At 41.6% G+C, this 15,603-nt stretch overlaps 2 protein-coding genes across 5 annotated transcripts; one reads left to right on the top strand and one right to left on the bottom strand.

Annotated features, from left to right (window-relative positions):
• Positions 1 to 6,279: 6,279 nt before the first annotated feature.
• Positions 6,280 to 8,847, bottom strand: LOC124188380 (diuretic hormone class 2-like). 2 transcript variants are annotated; one of them, XM_046580966.1, is made up of 4 exons: positions 8,533 to 8,847; positions 7,919 to 7,945; positions 7,342 to 7,437; positions 6,280 to 7,250 (listed from the first exon to the last, which is right to left on the bottom strand). In XM_046580966.1, exons 1-4 carry the CDS (start codon positions 8,613 to 8,615, stop codon positions 7,082 to 7,084), a joined length of 375 nt encoding a protein of 124 aa, XP_046436922.1. In that variant the 5' UTR covers positions 8,616 to 8,847; the 3' UTR covers positions 6,280 to 7,081. The 2 variants fall into 2 exon arrangements, with proteins under 2 accessions (XP_046436922.1, XP_046436923.1); XM_046580967.1 differs by lacking the exon at positions 7,919 to 7,945.
• A 2,589-nt stretch (positions 8,848 to 11,436) lies between these two features.
• Positions 11,437 to 15,019, top strand: LOC124188379. 3 transcript variants are annotated; one of them, XM_046580963.1, is made up of 11 exons: positions 11,437 to 11,589; positions 11,810 to 11,961; positions 12,029 to 12,089; positions 12,167 to 12,450; positions 12,513 to 12,726; positions 12,856 to 12,867; positions 13,011 to 13,176; positions 13,257 to 13,331; positions 13,416 to 13,555; positions 13,669 to 13,872; positions 14,329 to 15,019. In XM_046580963.1, the coding sequence occupies exons 2-11, from the start codon at positions 11,858 to 11,860 to the stop codon at positions 14,452 to 14,454; spliced, it is 1,386 nt and encodes a 461-aa protein (XP_046436919.1). In that variant the 5' UTR covers positions 11,437 to 11,589; positions 11,810 to 11,857; the 3' UTR covers positions 14,455 to 15,019. The 3 variants fall into 3 exon arrangements, with proteins under 3 accessions (XP_046436919.1, XP_046436921.1, XP_046436920.1); XM_046580965.1 differs by lacking the exon at positions 12,856 to 12,867; XM_046580964.1 differs by lacking the exon at positions 11,437 to 11,589 and having other exon boundaries at positions 11,596 to 11,961.
• Positions 15,020 to 15,603: the final 584 nt, after the last annotated feature.

Here is a 15,603-nt window from a genome sequence, read left to right as displayed (position 1 = left end):
ATATACATAAATGGAATGATGGCTTTGCCGAGGCGAATATGGTGACATGCCTAATAAAAACTCCCAAAGACCTTGCTGCTGCCTGCCAGGCAAATTGATATTGCTGGCCACTAGAGAGCTGAGCGGCAATGTGTTTTTCATTCGACTCTGAATAGGTACCAATATGTCACATATCCATCTCATCTCGGTTGGAATGGTTTTATAATGGTTCCCAGAGGTTGATTGCTCTGTTCATGGACGACCGTAAATGAGCCATAGTCGACTGATATTAGGTGGAAATGTTTTACGAAGCCCTTTTTCCTAATAGGTCCGCAAAGGAGCGCGCGCATAAATAAAATAACAAAAAAAAATTTCTTAAATATCGCTACAAGGTCAGTTGGTCGCAGTTGTGATCGAATCGAAAATAGATTTTATACAGCTGTACATCACAGTACCATCCAGCAAAATGAAATCAAATAGCAGAATAATATGTATAAGAAAATAAAGAAAAATCTTTACCTGTTCGGCTGTTCGGCTGCTATATAAGCCGCCACCACTTACAATGTATTCCATCTTCGGACGATGAATGGGTTGGGCCGACGGTCGATTGATGGGTTCCCTCAAAGAGGGGGAAAAAAGACAGGATTTAGAACTAACAAGGCACAGAATACAATGGCAAGTTGTTTTTCCCACCTCATTTTTTTGAAGTATAGGTATATACCTGGAAAGCTCTGGTTTAAATCGGCTTTTCTACGCTTTTCTTCCTGCTCAGCTGGAAGACTCGTGTGCCCATCACGCAGTGCCGGTTCCTTGTATATATACCCGGTATATAGACCGCGCGCTAAACCGATGGAAAAGCTGGTCGCCCCCAAATCCACCTATATTTTGAAAGAGAAAGACGCGCGCTCGTCTCTTTTCATTTTCTGCTCGAACTCGCGGCCAGCTAATTGAGTGTTCAAACTGCTCACTGTCCACCCCTTTCTATACTATTCTATACGACTATATGTCTGAGTGCGCAGACTGCCCTCGTTCTTCTCTATACTGTTTTGATTGAACTGGACCCCCATTAGTTGCTGGGTTCCAGGTATACTAGTGGAAATTTAAGTAGGCCTACTTGTAAATGGGAGCACATTTGAGCCAGACCATTTCTTACCTCTTCACTTCACCCTATTGTTGGACCCCTTTTTTATATGGTCTTTCGGTTTTTTACTTTTCATATACAAATTAGTTTAGATCTAACCGACGGGGATGCAGAGTCAGGCAAGGTGTTCTGGCGTATCGGAGTGACACCTTCGTTTGAATTCCCGACAAAATGACTCTCGAACCCATTTGATTCGGTCACTTTGGCTGTCGAAGACACGGTTCCGAGAGTATACAATTACCAGCGTTCGGCCGCTCTACGTCGTGTGGTTGTCGTCCGTTTTCCTTGAATGTTTTCCTTTCCCCACTACCTTTTCCCATTGTTGGCTGCTACCTTTTTGGGGTGATTTGTACGGGGCGGTTGGAAGTGTAGGGAGGAGGGGGGATTCGGGATCGTCCGATTATCGCCCAGCTCGTTCGAGTTGGACGCGGTGGCGGCCAACTCGCACTCAACATAGAATCTGCCGATCGGAAAAGACCGCAGCCCTAGCGCCGTTTCTGGACGTGCATTTTCTGATTGGGTCTGCTGCTCCACTCCAGAAGCAGCTCCTGAACATCACAGCAAATACACTTTTATACAACAAATGAAGCATGATTAATTGATATTTAAAAATTATAAATAGGCCACCTGGTTGGGAAAGCCCTTGAAGAAATTGCACAGCAGCCTCAACGATGGAACGAAAAGCCGGCTGATGTGCCATGGATTCCGCATCTATGCTACATATACAACCAACTAACGATTTTTTATTCTACTCGCCTCGTGGCGCCACCATCCTGACCAGCTGAATAATAGATAATTTTTTGTTCATTATTATTCATATTTGGTTTTCAAATGCGACAACTTTTTGACTTTGAAAAATTCTGACAAATTCCAAATCGATTTTTAGAAAAAAATTTCAAAAAAGTGATCGTTTGGTACCCATCCCATCCCCTGCTGACCTGTAAAAAAACGCATCTAGCGGTAAAGTTGCTAACTAGAAACTAGACACATAAATGCAGTCATGACTTCACGAGTTAAATTTTTATATGACTCACAAGCTCCTCCCCCTTTGAGCTTTTGCGTTTTATAAAGGATAACTCGGCGATAATACGGCCATCGGCTAATAGCCATATTAAGGCGATCATAATAATAATTAATGATTTAGTAATCAGTTCAACTCATTTGAGTAAATCTGTGACGTAAGAAAAAACATAAGAATAAGATAATAGGCCTAATAGTCTTTTTCGCATTTTACACGACAATCAATCGACAACTAAAACTATTATATCCGTGAAAATGAAAAACCGTCAACCTTTTGGGTTATTTTATTTTAATGTTGTTTTCCTTTGAATTTCCTTTTTACTTCCGTTTCAATTCTTTGTGCTCGACATTTCAAAATACAGGGACAGAACATTTAACCACCGTTAACTTAAGGCAGCAAACATTTTCACATTCGACTTGAAGGATTTATGGATCTGTTTGCAGAGGACCCAAAGTTGACCAAGCAATTTAGAATAATAGGATCAGAAAACATCAATCTTGCCCCTAGAAATACCCGGAAATACCAATTAATTTCCCATGCATATTATATTATAAGGCCTAAATTGATTCAGTTCTTTGCAGCGCCGAATGCATTACGAAGAGCTCAATGAATCTGGCTTGTTATTGGACGCTGCGATGTAGAAATATAAATTGTAATAAAACCTAGAATTTATACTATATATCGCCCAACACAAAGATAAAAGTCGAGCGGAAAAACGATGGTGATCTGTTAAACAAATTGGTGGTGGAATGCATTAAAAAGGTCACGAATGATTATATTCCTTCATCGTATAAAGGAACTGTTTTTTAAGAGACCCCATCCATTTCTTTCATTCCCTTGTCATTTGCCGGAGACTATCGAACGCATCTCGACTATCGGCCCAGCAAAGTGGAAACAGTGCTGATCTTAAAACCATTACTACTAATAGTACACACTTCACGCTTGATCGCGCGCTCCGATACCAACGCCGGTTTGGCTATATGCTGGGGCCACATTAAAAACGAAAAGTCTATTGTGTGAAATGAAAATTTTAAGGACTCTCTCGGTCGGGAAAAAAATGAACTAAACGTATTGGGCACTGAGAAAGCCAGCTAGCCAATTTCGAACGTCGTGAATAAAGAGAGCAGTTTCTTTCTCGTTTTTCATCTCTGAATGAAGAAAGATAAACTCTTTAATATTTCTCTTGAGCCAAGCACTAGTTTGAGGTGATAAAAATTCCTTATAGACACCAAAAACCTAATTGTGTGCAGCAGCAAAAAGGGATGGCCAGTTTAAAGTATACTACACGCTTCGACCCGCTCTTATTATGACTTTCGAAATTGTCAGTCTTCAATAGAATACAACAACATATTGAAAGAGCCCATATGATAAGCAATTTGTGTGCTATCAAAAAGATGTTATTATACTATAAACTTAATTTACCTTATAGCACCGGCGACTTTAAAATGCTAAAACTTAAAGGGTTTCAGCACCATCAAATCTTTTTCCCTCACAGAAGCTATCAAGTTGCATTTCCAGCAGCAGCAAGGATTGCATTGTAAAGATGGGCTATATAAGAAGCCTAGAGGGTTACACACAGAATATGCATGCAACCACATTTTGAAGAAAAGATGAGCAGCAACGAGTTTAGACAGTCTATACTGGGAAGAGCATCAGCAACTTTCTTTCGAAAGAAATCTTGAATAATGCACTCTATAGGCCACATTTAAAAGGCTTTTCTTATGGGTTTACTACACAGTCTAGCCTTATACCCTTTTATTGTGTACGCGGGCTACATGGTATAAAAACTCGGAGCAGGAGCGTATGATTCGTACATGCGATCATTCAGCAAAGTCCTTTTTGTTCAGGATTGAAGCAAAGGAATTTTTTCTATATGACAATGAAATTGAATGGACCACTGGTGCGTCATCCGGTTTAAGCTATTTCGATTAGATTGTACTAAGGAGAGGGAAAAAGACTGCGACGCCTCCGCCCTGTGCTGCTGTGTAGGCTATACACGCGATGCGCAACACACAGTTCGCTGATGTCGGATGTCACCACTCGCATCTATCACGGTCTTTGCTTTTTCACTGGACCGAAAAAGACGACGTCAACGAAAAGAGATTTACACAAACAAAAAATCGAAATAAACAAGAATGGGAGAGAGAGAGAGAAAAAAAAGACGACGAAGAAAACGGAGAAAGATGTACCAAACCAGCCCAAAGCTTATACAGACTGTACATCCACAATGGGCAGCAGCAATCCATTTGGATTCGATATCAATTAATTAATGGATTCGGGGCCAAGCGCAGCGCTCATACCGACCGACCGATCGTTCGATCCTATACAGCCTTTCCCCCATCACATAATAACATTAAAGATAATGCGTTGTACGATGTGAAAGCCCGGAAATATAAGAAAATGGAATAAGGTCAACCATTTCCATCTAAAAATATATAGGACTTGTGGCTGCTGCTGCTAGTAGCTATACATAAGCTACTTGAGTTTTTATTTTATGGGTCTCTGTCATATTGCTGCACATTGGGACGTCAGCTGATGTTTGACGTAGTGTCTAATACACTGTAAGCTACATTGTACCGTATATACTTGGCAGGGCTATACGATTCGCGCTGGATGTGCTGCATTGTTCGAGCTTACTGGGTATAGTGGATGTGACACATTCTCTTGTATAACATTATTCCCGAATTTACAGAGCCGGTTATTAGATTGACTGCTGTGCGCACAATGCTGCTGTATATGGTGTCTACTGTTCCGGATAAGGTCGGCGGAATCCAATCCTTTGCAGATGGCTAATTTTGTCCTTTATGAGTGAGGGCGTATGTAGAGTGTTTGATCCAACTAATCAAAAAATGTACTATATGCAGAGTGTAATAGCCTATATCTATCTGTGTGGGAAGCGTTTTATGTATGGCGATTTACGGAAGGAGAAGAACGCCAGAAGATGGTACGTGCTGTATAGAAAGCTTTCACAGCAATTTTAACATTTCACGTCCCTCTCGAAGGAATAAATTGAGTCGAGAATCGTCTTACAGCGACCGGCAAGTCTATATATAGTAGGTTTCAATTTGCTATAGAAGTATAGTTTTTGTCAATAGAAAACCACTCCGCGGTAATTACAGACAGTCGCTGTGAAATCAATCGAGGGGAACTGGGTACAAGTGTACAACAGGCTGTAATAATTCCCGTGTGTGTTACGTATCTACTTGCCGGTACTTGCGCTCTGTAACGCAATGGTTATTCCAGAATTCAAATCAGACGATAATCCTGCTGCATCACGCATCAATAAACTTGCGTGCTGTTTACTGCGTCCAAGCAGAAGCGATCCTTTTTGTCCAAGACAATTATAATTCGTAATGACGAACCAAATTCCCATGCGGTTCGAACGGAATAAATGTATAATACCAACTCAAATCTATACGAGGAGGAGGAGAACCCTTAAAGTTTGACATGGTTGGCGCGGCAATTTTTCCCGCTGTCAGTCTGCAGTTATTAGAAATGTGAACCGAAATAAATATGGAAACATTCAGCATGCAATAGTCCGGATATAATTTAGCCGATCTTCTAATTCCCGAGAAATTTACCCACTGCTCTGCTGCTGGTCTAATCGACAATATTATTCCAGCATGCAATCTGTATATTTCGCAAACAATATACAAGCAATACTTTATAATCATACGTTTGTCCTTATAAAAGAACAAGAAGAATAAAAAACCGAAGCAGAAGATAGAAATGAGGAAAGAGACTGATAGGGTGTCGGCAATTTCTGTCACGTTACACACGAAGAGAGAGGGTTGTTGTGCCGGGACTGCTGTGGGTGGATAGTTGATCGACCGGAACAAGGAGCGAGACAAACAAGACAATCTAATCACAGCTGCGGCCGACTGAAGATTCTTATTCCCTTTTATATTGTGAAGAACGGCGATGACTATACCGTCACAGCGTGCGAGTCCATTGTCGCGCTCTCTTGAAATATACGCACTGTATATAACTCTACCACGACATTTGTAACCACCCAGCGCCCTTGAATACGTCCTGTCTACCGCAGCAGCAACCGAATCCTTTCTCATCTCTCTATGTACTATATCCCATCATTTTTATATGTGATTTTGATTTATCAAATCGCTGAGGGACGCGACTATTCATTTTAGAGAAGAGCGTGTATTTGTCATCTGGTGTGTATGGTGAGTCCACACAATCAACATTGAAAATATTTGAAGGAAGGAATAAAATTTGTTCTTGATTTTCTCTTTTCAATGTAATTTTTTCTTTTCTTTTTCAAACACGAATTTCACGCCACAAGTGTTCATTTCGCGTGACGGACACTATATGAGATGAGATCAATGAATATTTGGATTCATGTAACGTGAGGCGGTCCGTGCTGTTTGGTTTTCATAACATAAAGAATGGCGTGTCTTTGGAGGGGGGAGCAAATCAATCAAAAATGTGGACAGCCAAAACAATTTTTGCTCTGCGTTGTTAGTAGTGTAGGATTTGAAGTGGAAGAAGGAACTGTATAATATAACTGCGAAAGCTATTGGCAGACTATATATATAATTTCTATAAGCATGTTACAGATGTATGTATGTAAGCCTATTTACTGGGTTTGATCATTTTTGTTAAATTGCGGTTTCAAGTAGCAAATTGTATTTTTCAACATGAACAGTAAAGGAGAGAACTGAAAATAAAAACCAGACAAATGTTGGCTCGAAATCGTTTCACAGCATTAAGCCACCACCGAAATCAATCGTTAATATATTGTATTTATATATATAGGGCCTAAATATATAAATTAGGAAGCCGATTGAAAATGACTAATAACACAGAGCAGAGAAAGAGAAGAGAGAGAGAGAGAAGAGGCATGCATTTCTTATGTTGGGACACAGGGGGACGGGAGTAAGGAAGAAAATCGGCGAGACGGCGCGGTCCAAGGATTTTCTTTTCTAGTTGATTGCTCCGGTCTTGACGTCTTCGGGAGTGGACTCCGTCGTGTCACGGCGCTTACGGCCGGGTCCGATGGCGTAATTAGCTGCTGCTAAACCCATTAGGTGCTTAGCCGCTTGAGACCCGGAGTAGCCACGACCGAGTCCGAAATCGACTCCTCTTTTCTGGCTGAAGGGATGCCAATCACATAAACGGCGGAACGACAAAAATTCAGAGTGAAAAGAGTTTCAATCGAGTCCTTATTCAATATTTTACTTACTGTTCGTAATCGGAATTGCGCAACAAGCTGCGCTCCAATCGCGTGATAACCTCCATCACGCTGTCAGGATCATCCAGATCAACTAACATGGGTCTCCTACAAATAATGTAAGAAAAAGCCAAAATGTTGTTATCAATCATCAAACCATTGCAAGGTTCTTGACACTAAAACCCACTCAGATTTGAATGGTAATATACATTGAATTGAACCCAAAAATTCGATTCTTATATGGGGGGAGATGTTATAGCTATAGCACACTACATCTAAGCATAACTTTATGAGGGAATTGTTTGTTTTTTTTCAGCAAGACTCGACAACAAGGGTTCCCCCACTTCTAAGCCTCACTTGTGCGCCTCGAGCAGGGAAAGAAAAAATCCTGGCCACTTCCGGAGCATATTGAGGGCACTACAGTCTCAGCACTGAATGAGTAGGGAAACCCTTCATTTATTTGATCTGGTCTTGACGTATTGGATTTGTGAGATGTATGATGTAAACGTGTGAAATCATAGCAAATACTAGGAATATATATTATAGAACACGAAAACTGATTTGAAAAGAGAGCTCGATTTCGTCTTACCAGAACTTCCTCCACTTCAAGCTTTGCCTGAAATAAGGTACAGGTAATTTCAAGAGATCAAACACGCTATCGAGAAGATATGATTTTCTTTTTGTCTTTTCTAAATTACAAAGGCCATCAGCATTGTTAAAGGATCAAAACGATATCAAATGTCAGCACCTAAAAGATGAGACTCCCAGCAGCTATAGACATCGATTTCTACCATCTACCCTATCAAGCTATATAGCGGAAATAGTAACATCACACGAAAACATAAATAAAAAGAAATTGTGCGTGTTGCTCTCGCGAGAAGGCATCATTAGGAGAAGAGAGCAATACATGAGCAGTGTTTGCAGCAGCAGCAGGTTTACTATTTATTGTGGACAACTATACGGATGGGACCTTCGACGATTGACCAACTTTCATTCGAGGGATCATGTTTCATCCGCTATATCTAGCAGCCATTAATATCACACCGAGAGAGACAGAGTGCATTGCTGGAAAAAAGGGAAACTTTGGTTTTGTAATACACGGTAAAAATTGCGGCCGCTATAATACACAGGTATACACATACAGGATATCGCTTTCTAATGAGTTAATAATCGAGATGATTGGAAGCAAAGTTTTTGCCTTACCTGGGCGGTGCTGCGCTTCCTGGAACGATGAGAGCCAAACAGGCCACCAACAGAAAGAATATGGTCATTACGAAGCGGGACATTTTGGCTGTTGTTTGTTTTTTATTCAGAGCGTGTGTGATTTCTAATTGGTAGGACAATCGTTTAATGGTGGACTTTCAGCACTGGATAAGATCCTGGAAAAAAATGTCGCGGAGATATAAGGTTAAACCACTGGTCGTTGGGCGTACGTGATAATGTCGGAGTGGTCGAAGGAGAGAGAGAGGTTGGTTGCCCTCGTTGACTGAATCGTCCGGACCTGCTATGGCCTTCGGCATCTCGAGTCCGGCCTTTTATAACCGGGCGTTCGGGACAAGAGGGGGAACAACCGTCCGCATCGCGGAGAGAGAGAACGTGCGGGGCGGCAGCTCCACGCCTACGCTGACGTCATACGGACACTGGGAGCTGCGTGAAGACAGTCGTCACAGCACAGCACACGCATTGCAGTGCGCAAAAAAAAGGGAAGCCGAATAATTCAGTCCGGTCATCTGGCAGCAGTTGAAGGAGAAAAGGGTGGACGGCCAACTTGTCGACAACTACTTGAAGCAAAAGCTAAATATGTTAATTTCCTATCCTAAAGCAAAAGCTTGCTCCCGACTCTCTCTCTCTATACTTTTCCGGGCTGAAACGAACTATTGCGAATGGATGCATCCTGTTTCGTCCAACTTTGTTATCAGCAGCAGCAACGGGCGACATCCATCATCATCGAAGCCGATTTAGCGCTCCTTATTCTATCCAGCAATAGTTTAACGATCGCGCCGGAAGAGAAAAAGAAGCGTGTGTCCTTATCGACCGTCGATCGCTGGAGGATAGAAAAAAGTCATTCAGTCCGATTCACGAATCCCCTTGGACGAACAAGATTCATGAAAGAAATGTCAGAAATCCTGATGCCTGTAGCACAGTTAATATGATGGCAAGCAATATGGCAAACATTGTGAGTTAACAATTGATCAACTTTATCCACACCATCTCTGTGTACGTGCACTTTCATCACGACGACCAAGATGAACTTTGCGGTTTGTATATATACGAATTCGTTCATGGATACCAAAGTTCCAGTGATATTTTCCCTCCAAAAAAAGTTGTTCATCTCTCGCTTGTAGTAAGAGCTTTCTGTTGGTGTAGTGTAGTTCACAAAGTTGCTCTAAATACAGTTCAAAAGTTCTTCCCCTGTTGGGCTACGGTATGTTCTCAGGTATAGGAGTGGCTTTGCAGTAGGGTGGTAATATAGTTCGACTGTCCTTGGGCAGCAATCCTGAACTAGAACACAAGAGAGACTAATTGTGCATGTAATGATCTTTACCACTCTGGCGAATGAATTCACAAGAACAAATGTAGCTGCCAATTGGACGAGCGTCATCTATACTGTAATAGTCTATTGTCTATACTACTACACTCGGAGCAAAATAAAGCTAAAGGTAAATAAGTAAATCATATGTTTCCGACAATTATGTAAATAAATTAAGCTTCACATGAATGACGTCGAACATCAGTCTCAAAGTATCCAGAAACACGCCTGGTTAAGGTTCCCACTGAAGTTTGCCGAGTAGAGCGGCGAATGTGGACGGTGTGCGCAATATACCACCCAAAGTTTCACTTGTCCAAAGACTTGCACATAACACGCACATCAGCGAGTGGGAATTCATCGATGCCTATAGAGGCATACATCTTCCTTACATCTTTTTTGCTTATTCACATCCAAAGAAAGGACACATTTCCATGTACGTAAACCCAGCAAAGGGGTTATTATTGAACTGCGGACCTGAGATTATTAAATCGACGCGTGTGTCGCGGAATCTTATACGTCGAGACCCACACACAACATCCTCCGATTTCCTTTTTTCCTGTTAAATCCGATCCTGTAGAATACAAAAAAATGGGGTGATATTCTTTTGATTGAGGACCATTCAAGTAGGATAGAAACCCCCCGCGCTTTTATAGCCTGGACTGAGCTTACATTCTCATTCACTGCTGTGCAGTGCTATAGCTCGGCATGTTGAACACACACACGGTTTAATCTCGAGGAAACGGATCGAATATTCTCGGACATTGCCTACTGTTTGTCCTCGTCTACCACACACCTTTCGGGATGGGAACAAACGTGAAAGCAGCGCACCTTAGATACTGGATGCAGAGTTTTTATGAGGCAATCTTGTTGGGCTGCGGGAGTCTTCCCACCCACCCCCGTATTTCATGTCGGGATATAAAAACCATCTAACCAGATTTCTAAATCGGTTCAATTCTTGTATCGATTCTTCTTTCGGAGAATATGAAAAATTAGAATTGACTAGCTGTTTTCTACACAACTTAAATTAGTGTTAGTTCAGCAACTGCTGGTTTCGACTTTTTCGATTGATGCAGAGAGATAATAAACTGCTAAATCAATACACTGAGCCAACTGTCACGTTCACGTTGTGCAACAGAAAAAGAGGTGGTGTATCCGATTCAATTTGTTTTCCTTCTTATATGTCCCATCTATAAATTGAAATGAGCACTTTCTTTAGCCAGAGGGATCACACATGTTGGCCTCTAGCTCAATCTGCATATAGGTGTGCGACTGTATATGAATATCTGAAAAAACAACTAAAATGCGACCTTATCTGAAATCTTTAAAGAATAATTGCCCTCAGAGAAATGGGAACTTTCTCTTTCATGGACGATAGCCTCCCATTACGGAAACGAAAGCTCAAACTCGTGATGTTGTTCGTTATCAACAGCGCCAACTGTTTTTGATGATTTAGTCAAGAGATTTCAGTCCAACTTTCTAATTACAAAATCACTAAACGGAGGGCTGGCAGGAAACCTGTCGGAATGCACCATTCCCGTTGAATATATGTCTATTTTCCATTTTTCATTGCGTGTTATGTTTATGTAGGGTGTGTTGTCAGAAATGTCGAGATCTGGCAATGCCTCTACGCCATTGAAGACGAAGCTGACCCTCCTCTTTCCTGTCAAAACTTCTTTTTTGTGTATGCTCGAATTTACTAACCACATCGGATTCAATGTATTAAAAGAAAGGTATAATACTATCATTCTATTTAGTCCAGTCTGCTGCCGAGTTCCGATGCGGTTTGCTCGGTCCTTGCCCGATTTGTGGGCGGTACTTTTTAACTGTCATTAAAGCTCTTCACGAGAAAACAGTTTCGAGCGGTGGGAACCGATTCCAAAGGTTGAAACGTAACGGGTTTTTTTCTCTCTCTTGTGCCTGTGTTCCTGTTGCGCTTTCCGTCGTATTCAGTCTTAGGATGCCGCGACTGCTACACAGACTGTTGAGATTTACCGTGGAATGAGTGCTTGGGCAGTCAAAATGCAACGCAGAGCTGCCCATCTGGGGAGTGCTGTTGCCTCCTGTGCACACGCACCAGCCCCTTATCCTTGCCGTATGGAAAAGTGAGTGTTTTTATTGGTGACAGAAATGAATTATCGATATATTGCCTAACAAAATTTCACCCTACAGAGTCAAATTTGGAGTTCCATTTGATCAAATATGTAAACCAGACATTCCTGGGCCCTTGCTGGTAAGTTTTATCGCAACACAGTTGTAACAATTTTGTTCATGCTTTCCACTAAAACTTGGTTGAATGGAATATCTTAGGTCCTAATACTGAAGCTGAATAAAGAGGGACCAAACAAACGGGACGTGTTTCGAGCGCCCGGACACCAAGCCAACATGAAAAAATTGATTCATTTTCTTCAAACTGGGAGATTGGTGAACATTGCTAATTTCAGCGTTCACACCATCTCTTCTGTTGTCAAAAAATTTTTACGTAAACTGCCTGACGGTGTGTTCGGTGTTGAGGCTGAGAAGCAGCTATTTGATGTCCTACTGTCCTCTGGCGAATCTCCAGATTTGAAATTTAAACAAGAAGAAGTCCGAAGGTATGTGTCCATTTTCCAATTGAATCAATTCAGGATCTCATTTTCTGTTTGAATTCCAATAGGATTATAAGTGAATTGCCCAGGTGTACGCAGCAGCTTTTAGTGTTACTTTTCGGCACCTTTCGAGCGGTTTCCCTTTCTTCGTCATCTGCTAGCGTCGTCCCCAGCAGCGGAATGAGTAGTGAAGCATTGGGCGTATCAGTTGCACCGTCTTTTTTCCACACGTGTGTAGGGGCTGGCAGACAAGCCACAATGGATGATGTCATTCGCTTCAAGGTACTGTAGGTCAACACAACTGTCAAACCTGTTCTCATTTCATCATCGTTTCGGCTATCACATTTTGCTTATGAAAGTTCACATTTCATTTCTAATTACCCCAACGCTCCCCTTAACTTGTGGCCATAGGAGGACGTTGAGGTAATTTTCATTCGCTTTTTCATATCTGGTTTCACTTCGTTGCGCGGATTTCCTGTCTTTGGTGTGGTCTATTCTTCTTTGGCTCGACTGGGCACGATTGCGCGGATATAATTTCATTACTAAATTCAAGACGTCTACTCCAGGCAGCTACAAAGATTATGAAGTTCCTCATCGATCACTTCGGTACGTGTAATCTTTTCGGAACGGAGAACTACCGATATTACTCACGAATCACCGGCCGATGTTTGAAAATCGACGACGCCTGGATCATGGACTTTGGTCGACCGCCCAACGCCTTGCCCTTGCCCGGTATTTGCTAGCATTGCCCTTAATCACTCTTTATGCCAGCATGTTTTTTTATGCTTACTTACACAACATTCGAAAAATAGGTCCCATATCACTAGAAGCAGAAATGACTTGGCTTCAGTATGCCGCTCTTACGTGGCAACCTGCCTTTAGCATAGGTATTATTCCCTGCACAGATGACGGAGAGAAATGGAGCATGACACATGCCAATACTTTTATTTTCAACTTGAATAATCAATTAGGTGGAGGACACTCCTCAGAGGACCATGGCAGCACTAGTGAATCCTTAAATATTTATCCAGAAGCTTGTGGCGGCGATAACTCTGATATGCTGGAATCAGCACGACTCAGCGTCAGTTTAGAAGGCGACGAAAATTTCAGAGTCAGTTTTTCTATTATATTACGGCTGTTTAAGTTTGGTTCTTTTGTATTCATTCACACCAATGTTTATTGTGTTTTTTTCTTCTCTCCCTCACCTACATTCTGATGCAATAGATGGGCGCCAATTGTGGAGCAGATGTCAGTTGTCCTGAATCGCCCATAAGTAGCATCGGTAGCTCGAGCAGCGGAAGTCGAAGCAGTAGCAACAGCCAATGTCGGCATGTGGCCGCCATCAGGTCTTCGAGGCCGCTGGAAGAGCGAAGAAGTTCTCGCTCCAACATCAACGATGCCACAAAATCGCTCACCCTTCTACCTCAGGTCCGTCGTCACAACAGCTTGATTATTCCTCAGGGTTCTGGTTCTGATTCCAATTTGCTTGAAGAAGAAGAATTGCTCCTAACAGCCAGCTTTTTAACAAGCTCATCCATTGAGCCATAAGTTTTTTTTTCTCTCATTTAAATGTTTGTTTCTCTTAATCACTCAACCGTCTCGTTCATTTGCACCAGTAGTTAGTAGCGCGTTTCAATGTTTTAGATTTAAAATGTGTCGTTCTAGTTGGTAGTTCGTCCTTTTTTTCTTATTCAAGCAGTTTGTAATAAAAAGGGACACCCATTTTTGATTTTTGGTGATCCTGACCATTTGATTCGTGTTCCGTCCAGTTTTCTCTAGTCTTCGTCCTCACAACTAATCGGCAGTGGCACGCAATTATTAAATAAGATTTTTGTTTTTGTTTACTTCCTCATCTTTCCCCTATCTACCGTTGAATCCTGGCAGGTGCACGAGAGACAGACGGCACGCATGCGCACCCGCTCAGAGTGGTTTCTGTCCGGCTCTGTGCCGCCTCACTACCCGAACCACGAGACCAGCGAAGAGGTTCTGCTCGAAGACGGTCATAGTTAACCCTCTTGTGGTCTACACACACACACACTCAGCTATGGAATACGAAACGAAACAAAAATCCTACCAAAGAGCGGTCCGGATCGACAATCGGCCGCAAACAACAAAAACAGCACCCCTACACGCACGTACACACACACACACACTTTCAACGTATGAAGAACAAAAGGAACACACAAATTTACAAAAGAAATACTTCAAAAACACGGATTGATCCCAACGGAAACAAATGTCGTTCTTCGCTTCGTCTCTTTATTTTTTCATTACTCATTCGTACTTTGAACAAACAAGGAAAAACACACTTTTGTCGTCGAATGTCTGATTTTTAACACACAACAAATCCAGAGTGATATTTATTTATCCTGCGGATAACTGGCTTTTTATATATATACGAGTGCGACGTATGGATTGATCCTGACTGACGGTTGCTTGAACAAAAAGAAAAACGTGCGTCGACCATTTTACGTCTTATTCGTTTCAACTGTGAAGCTCGTGATCTTTAACTTAACTGCGCTCTACAAACTCTACTCCCTTATTGATGAAATTTTCTTTTCTTTCTTAATCAACCGAAAAAAAAACTTGACAGCAACAACAAATGTTCATTCCTCTGTGACACACCCATCTTTCGCTCTCCCCTCCTTTTCGGTATTATATAACTGTATTAACTTCGAAACTGCCACAACAGTGTTTCAAATAAGAAACTGCCCACTTTTGATGTGTCTGCCTCTGGCCAGCATAAAAATTTTCTTTTGCATTTATTGTCGTTGAAAAAAAAAGTTGTTTTTACAAATGCTCTCCGATGTTCTTCCCTCTTCTTCGGACGATGGGAAATAGAGAGAAGAGAAATTTATTTCACTCGCGGTTTTTTTTGTGTTAGATCAAAATTGTTTTTGACTAATTTCTTGTTCCTCCTCTTGTCCTTCCATTCTCGACTGCTTTTCTTTTCTAAAAACTTGTATCCTGAACATGTGAGTTGGCGTTTGTCCTCACCTCTCTACAAAAAACCAAACAAAAATTTTTGTCTTTTCAGCGTCGAGTACAGAGAGACGATAATAATTGTCATAATAATAAAATGATGAGATGATGAGAAACTTAAAAAGAAATTGAACAACTTTTGGGTGTTTTTTTTTTGTTTTCACATATCGCACACTG

Source organism: Daphnia pulex, chromosome 2 (genome assembly GCF_021134715.1).
Source record: "Daphnia pulex isolate KAP4 chromosome 2, ASM2113471v1".
NCBI lineage: Eukaryota > Metazoa > Arthropoda > Branchiopoda > Diplostraca > Daphniidae > Daphnia > Daphnia pulex.
This window is presented reverse-complemented; position numbering and strand designations above follow the sequence as displayed.

Bases quoted from the DNA above. Each gene is read 5' to 3' on its own strand.
- LOC124188380 (XM_046580966.1), bottom strand. From the start codon at position 8,615: ATGTCCCGCTTCGTAATGACCATATTCTTTCTGTTGGTGGCCTGTTTG. The intron at 7,946-8,532 runs GTAAGGCAAAAA...ACCTTATTTCAG, and splicing joins GGAAGCGCAGCACCGCCCAG to GCAAAGCTTGAAGTGGAGGA. The intron at 7,438-7,918 runs GTAAGACGAAAT...CATTATTTGTAG, and splicing joins TTGAAGTGGAGGAAGTTCTG to GAGACCCATGTTAGTTGATC.
- LOC124188379 (XM_046580963.1), top strand. From the start codon at position 11,858: ATGAGTGCTTGGGCAGTCAAAATGCAACGCAGAGCTGCCCATCTGGGG. The intron at 12,451-12,512 runs GTATGTGTCCAT...GAATTCCAATAG, and splicing joins AAACAAGAAGAAGTCCGAAG to GATTATAAGTGAATTGCCCA. The intron at 13,177-13,256 runs GTATTTGCTAGC...TTCGAAAAATAG, and splicing joins CAACGCCTTGCCCTTGCCCG to GTCCCATATCACTAGAAGCA.